General features: G+C 32.2%; 1 protein-coding gene across 1 annotated transcript; it reads left to right on the forward strand.

Moving 5' to 3' along the window:
• The first annotated feature begins 1,034 nt into the window (after positions 1–1,034).
• On the forward strand, positions 1,035–4,544 carry LOC142608027 (protochlorophyllide-dependent translocon component 52, chloroplastic-like). The gene is made up of 5 exons (XM_075779731.1): positions 1,035–1,064; positions 1,163–1,252; positions 1,331–1,514; positions 1,650–1,838; positions 3,987–4,544. Exons 2-5 carry the CDS (start codon positions 1,176–1,178, stop codon positions 4,050–4,052), a joined length of 516 nt encoding a protein of 171 aa, XP_075635846.1. The 5' UTR covers positions 1,035–1,064; positions 1,163–1,175; the 3' UTR covers positions 4,053–4,544.
• Positions 4,545–7,255: the final 2,711 nt, after the last annotated feature.

Here is a 7,255-nt window from a genome sequence, read left to right on the forward strand (position 1 = left end):
TTGACAAGGAAGGTTGAATAAACAACCAAATCAATCCAAATTCCTATCAAAACAAAACAAAATACAAAGATGTGAGTGGGAGTGTCACATATTTGATAATGCTAAAGGACTCAATATTGACTGTAAAATTATCGTCTTGCCAACTTGGGAAACCAGAAAAACTTCAAGACAAACAAAAATACAAGCTTGAATTTGAAAGAAGCATATGGAAACAACAATATATAATCAACCAGGTATGCAAAATCAACAGATAAAATCAATTGAATCTAGCCCCCAAAAAGCCAAAGACGCCCATTTTCTCCTAATAGCATTATCCATATGGTAGAACATTCAAAGATTGATATAACTAAGGTAAGCAAGTAAGTCACTATCCTATGAATCACGCAAGTTGCTGAAAACCCATTAGAAAAGACCAACGATCTGCAAAACAATAACCCAAAAAAATATATCTTTTTCAAATCAGAAAATATATATATTCTGAAGACAAACACATATCTTTGTAACCAAAAGCCAACACAGAAAAACCAGAATACCCATTTGCCATTTCATTTAAAAGAATAATACTTTACATTAGCTGAATAATCTTCCAAATGTTTCACACAAAACCCATCAAGAAATAGAGTAAAAGGATCTAAAAAAACGAATAATCAAGCAAAGAATCCAAGAAATAAGATACATTACCATGTTATGAAGATCAAATTCACAAAAACCCAGAACAGGAATTTAATCCAACCAGCTTAAGAAAAAACAATAATGCAAAAATGTCGCATTCGTAATACCATTTTTATTGTAGCTACCTTTCTATTGACAGAAAATATACAAACAGAAACAAGAAAAAATAGAAAACTATAAAAGAGTTAGAGACTCCATTTTTTCTAATAAGTCAATATCTGGCCTTTTTTCTTGCTATATGTTATAGAACTTTTAGGCACATGTAATGTTGAAGGACAAAGTATTAATAACAAAGTTTATTTTGGCTAATGTCATAAGAAAGTTCATATCCTCTTCTTCTTCCTTTTTATTTGGCATAAGTATCATATGGAAGGTTTTCAAACACACTAAAAGTTGGGCACCTGTAATTTGGGTTTTGCTTTTTCTTTTTATATCTTACCTCCTTACTCTAGAAAATCTGATGGGGAATATATCAATTTTGTAATTTCAGATATGAGGTATTGATGGAGAATCTTATGGACCCTGCTCATGTTCCATATGCTCATCATGGAATAATGCAAACTCGACGACCAAAAGACAGATAAGTTTTGAATAATCCTTATGTTCAGTTAATAAGTTTTGCTGTCCTATCTGATGACTGAAACCAAGTTGCCTTCACTGTGAAGGCTGATAGAGAGGGGGGCAGACCACTTGAACTGATGATTGAAGAGTTAGACATCAATGGGATCAAAGCAGATCAGGGATGGAGCAATAGCAAATTTCTTCCCCCATGTGTGTTTTGTGCGTATACTAAGCCTGTGGATCAAGCTAATGGATCTGAATCGTCAGTGGGAACCAAAAAGGTTATCCCTTAGATTGATTAATCTTTCCTACATAAATGACAAATGAAACTTGCGAAATTTTTGGTTAATTCTTATTTATTTATTTCGTTTTTTGTTCCTTAGTGCTTCTGTTTATGTAAATCTTGGTTGATGCAGGAAACATCAGTGCAACGGAGTTTCATTTTAATTTTCATTTGTATTCCAGTTAGTCCAGGGAATAGCAGATTGATATGGACCTTCCCAAGAAACTTTGGTGTCTGGATTGATAAAGTCGTGCCACGATGGATGTTTCATGTGGGACAAAACCTGATTCTAGACTCTGATTTATATCTTCTACACATAGAGGTGATTCCCATCTCTTTGTATGTTATTACAAATTATTCTTTTTTATCTAGGTAACTGGTTTATTCCATTATACATTACGTTTGCTTTTGACAAGTTACTATCGAAGTTACTGGTAGGATCAGTGGGTCAACCTTACTACAGATTCCTTGGTTCTGCTATTTTAAAAGATAAAAATGTAGGATGTTACTCTAAATAAATTATAAATCCAACCTGCAAGGTTTCCAGATGTAATTTGAGAGTGAAAGAGAAGCAACACTGAATATACTTCTTTTTTTTGGGGGAATGATTTGAACTTAAGAATCAACCCTCCTTACCCTGCCCTCTTCAGCTTGAGCTAAAGTCAAAGGATGGGAAAAGATAGTATCTGTTTTCCTTTGGAAGATAACATCCCTGACCCTTTTTTCACATAAATATAGTGTTTTTATTTACTGTGTTCTCAACTTATTAGTGTAAAAATTAATTTAATAGTTTGGGTTAATTGAGTAACTTAAATGACCCCTAGGAACTTATCCTTGAGAAATGGTTAAATGCTTGAAGCTGCCCCTTTCTTCCACTTGGGCTGCAAAAGATAGACTGCATAAATCTCATACTGACAATATTAGTGGAATTTCTTAGGTAAATGAGATGATACCTACAATATTTTACTCCATGCTCTATTAGGACCCCACCCTTAGAAGCCTTGTGTACAGGTGAACTCTATAGCTTTATTAATAGAGTGAGCGTTGCTAAAACCTTATTTGGCCAGGAGAGAGAGGGAGAGTTGCTAAAGGCCAACCTTTACAACCATCAGAACCCCTTCTAGCTCACTTTTCTTTCCTAATTCAATAAGCAAAACCCTTAGGGCCCATTTGGATTGAGGAGGAAGGAGGGGAAGTAGAGTAGAGTTGGCTGAAAATAGGTTAATTCTAGGTCAATTCTACTCTACTTTACTCCCCCTCAATCCAAACGGACCATTAATTTTATCCCTAAGAAAGGAAATTAGTAACTATAAGTTTCTAGTGGTACCAGACACCCCATTGGCAAAGTGAACAATTACATGAAGATTGCTATTCTGACTGGATCCTCATCATGGAAGATTATAGCACTACTCCTTTTACTGCTTATCCATTTCACTTGCCCAATGAATACATCATGGATCATTTCTTTAGGCTGTGTTTCCACTGTTTCCCCATAAAACAACCATATATCTCGTGTTTCTTTCTGACGTATAAATATGATACTTCATTGGTTAAACTATGTAGGATCTTCAACGTTTCAATTTAGTTATTAATTTTCTTGTTTTTGCTAGTAAAACTAAGTTTTAATTTAAAATTCAGAAATATTTACTAGGCAGTACTAGTAACTGGCAAAATCACTTTCCAGTTCAATCTTCTTTCATATATTATTAATAGCAGCATAACAACATTTCTTTACTATTATTATTTTCTAGACACTGCACAGAGATGGTTCAATTTTTTAAAATTACATTCCATGTAAATGTCCAACAATTCTAATGTAACTTTTTATTTGATAGGATAGAAATTGCTCCCTACATATTTTTCCACTACGAAATTGTGATTTACCCTGCTGTGATGTGTAGTTTTCTTTCTTTTCCCACCTAAGCTTTAGTCTTTAGTCGAGTCTCATGCAGGAAGAAAAACAAATTGGTTGTGACTGCTGTTCTTTAAATGCATTATCACATTGTAGTAGTAGCATCTGACTCTTGAGATCTTTCTACCAGAGCGTAAGATAATGGATGTAGGGAATGCCAATTGGCTTAAAGCTTGTTTTGTGCCAACAAAGTCAGATGCCCTTGTGATTGGATTTAGAAAATGGCTAACCAATTTTTTGATAATCTGAAAATTAGTATCATTTTGGAGAACATATTACAAGAGCATGATAGATCTTTGTAGAAGCATAGAAGCTAAACCTGTTTGTTACACTGTTAAACATGTTATAATACCTTGAGACTTTTCTTTTTCTGTCCGTAAAAAGCCAAGGCCCGAGGACACTGAAAATTATTGCGTAATTTGAGACCTTTTAGAAGATTTAGGAAGTCCCTAATGTGGTCAATACATGCTTATATATCTTTTTATGTGGTGGTCCTTGGTACTGCGTCTCATATATGAGAATTGGTTTAAAAAAATTATCCTTCACAATCATTTTCAGGTACTGGTCCCATGTGGTGAACTGCCGAAGTTGCAATATTTCATAAAAAGGTCTCAATGCACTTGAAGTTGTCCTCCAAGTTGTCTCTATTGTTTCAATTGGGATTGCTGCTGCAGCCAAGCAGGGTGCAATTTCAGCATTTGCCAGAACCACAATGGTTTTGCTGGCAGTACTATTCTATGCAACTTCCAGATTGTTGGCTCACTTCATCTACAAAAACTTCCATTACCACAGCTATGATCATGCTTTTCACTGATGCTAGTCTAACTTAGTATCCAGCCTTAAAACACCATTTCTGGTGGTGTTAATATGGCATGGCATAAATGTGTGTACAGTAAATGTTAATGAAACTGGCATAAAGAAAAATCACTCTTTTGGTGTTTTTGTGTTTATATCTTGCATAATGGTTGTGAAGAGTCTTGTAACTCATTGACATTACTTGATTCTCTTAAAAATGAGAACCTGGATTCAAATCTCAACTTATTGTATGTAAAAATACTTGCTTAATGCTCAGATACAGGTGTGCTTGCACAACAAGAGCTTCAACCTTCTACTTGTATCTTGCACAACAAGAACTTCAAACTTCATTTTTTTCACTTGTTTATTACTATTACGATTTGGTAACATCATATGCTTATACATATTAGATTTATTTATTTATTAATATAGGAAGAGAAAAAATCAAAAACCATTGTACATAATGTTACAATCTTTCCAAATGCCTCCAATTTCCTCCTTGCATAGATATGCAGCACAGATAATGTTCTGTTGTATGAGCCTAAAACAAACAAGAAAACAATACAGCACTCCTCTGCTGCTCTATGAACACTGGAGATGTTATCTCATGAAATGGTTTTATGAGACCACCCTTCTGACAATACGTAGGACTCACGCATACTATGAGAGAAATATTTTATGAAGTCATCTCATGAGATAATTTTTACTGAGGTTGAGCTTCTTTTGAGTATACCACAAAACTTCTAAGAGATCTTGTAATAATTGTTATTTTAATATTTTATTAGCCTAATATTTTCATATATTTTCTAAGATATTCTAAAATGAGATTCGAATATATATATATATATATATATATATATATTTCAAACATTTTTCCTATTTACACAATTACATCTACTATTTTTTGGGGTATGATACACGCATAATCCTAAACATTTATATTGGGATAATCAATTTGTCCATCACTAGCTGTGATTATAGTAATTAAAATAAATGGTTAGGATGGATTGTTGAAGGTATTATTATAACTAGAAATCATAAAAAGTACAAAAGAATGATCCAATTAGCTATATTACCTTGATATTAATTCTTCTCAGGAAAAAAAAAAACCTAATATTTATTATGAGATTGCAGGTACTTTCACTAATATCTCAAGCCTCTAAAAAAATTAGATATAAAAAATTGGTGTCTAGAGTTCTTTGAACATACTTACTCCCTTGTCAATATTTTCAAATGGTTAGGATGGATTGTTGAAGCTGTTATTATAGCTCAAAATCATATAATTATTAAAGAATTATCCAATTAGCTATACTTATTATGAGATTTCAGGTACTTTCACCAATATCTAAAGTCCTTTTAATATATATATATATATATATATATAGAATTCTTTAAACATCCTTACTCTTGACTCAATATTTTTTTATTCTTCAATATCTTGACTACAATAGTTTTTACCAATATTTTGTTGTTCTTGATTTTTTTAACCGAAACATATATTTAAAGGCAAATACTTGTTGCACATACAATAATGCACATGTCTTTGCACACAAGAAAAATAATAATAAAACAACGACAACAACAACTACTACTAAAATTTAAAAATGGATAAAGGTGTGTATTAACGTGTGTAATAAACACTACTAAAATTTAAAACCTTGGCAACTAAGTACTTATGGTTGTATGTCTCAGTATCACGTATGCAATGACCTGTCTTCTTTCTCTTCTTCTTTTTTTTTAAAAAACTTTTGAAATAAGTTGGCCATAGTTAGGAAGGGTTTTACGTTCCCAACTCATGTTTGCTAACCTTGTTGATTGGCTCTCTATGTACCCTAATGAATTTTGAATGCACTGCGCTTGCCAGCGGTATGTATAGAAGTACAGCATTATGTATTGAAGAGTAACATGCAATCTAACAACCCCCTTAATCTTAAAGTGGGGGTATAAGAAATCAACTTGATTTTAGAGATATATAGGATCACTAGCGCCCTAGTGAATTGGAATTAAGAGGAACACAATCTATCAGATTGGTCAGTGTTTCTACCTGTAATTTTCATCATATTGCGACTCATTGTTGAAGTTGTGCTGCTGCATGTTAATGCCTTTCCATATTCACAGCATACAAAAAACCTGTCTATTCCATTATTATTCATTTAAAAATTCTCAGTATATACTAATAAAGCTTAGAAATATATATGAATTGAGTATGTATAAGGCTTGATATCTCGTATTAAGATGGTATATTAATAACATGTAAACTAGTAAAGTTGCAATAAAACATGGAAAACGAGTTGGGTCTTCATGGCCTAGTTGTTATGCCAGGAAATTGCAACCAAGAAGTCAACCACGTACAAGTTATACATGCGAGTCGATAGCTGCATTCTTTAGCTTTGTATTTGTTTGCCATATTAGCATGCAATAGATATCATTGTGAAGACTATTATAGAATCATAATGGGAATGACTTTTAAGTGTAATTCATTGATGTGTAGTGTTCTTATTTGCAAAAGAATGAAAAAAAAAATTCTCATTTTCAATTTTATTATCTAATAATTTTTTTTTATATTCTAATATTTGTATTTAGATTATAATTCTAAAGAATTTAATTCGTTCTAAAACTTCTTAAGAAATTACTCATTCATAAAAGTATGGATTACTATGTATCACACAAACCAATAATTATTCATGAGTTCATAATGAAATCAATTACATATTGATTACAGCTACCTGCTAAGAAATGCTCTAGCAAAACTTCGTTTAAAATAATGTGGCAAATAATATGACATTTTCGTTATAACAAAAATACATTTAGCAACATTCCTAAAATGCAGCAAATAATCAATCCTATAACGATGTTTTAAAACATTGCTAAAGTGTTTACGCCGCTAAAACTTGCTCATATATTTTTTTTTTTTTAAATCATTTTGTCATTAAAAATACTATAAAAACCTATTCATAAATACCACAATAACTAACACAAACTTGTAATAAATCAAATAGACCTATTGATCATCAATATTCCACAATAACAAA

This window comes from Castanea sativa, chromosome 8 (assembly GCF_040712315.1).
Source record: "Castanea sativa cultivar Marrone di Chiusa Pesio chromosome 8, ASM4071231v1".
NCBI classification, from domain to species: domain Eukaryota; kingdom Viridiplantae; phylum Streptophyta; class Magnoliopsida; order Fagales; family Fagaceae; genus Castanea; species Castanea sativa.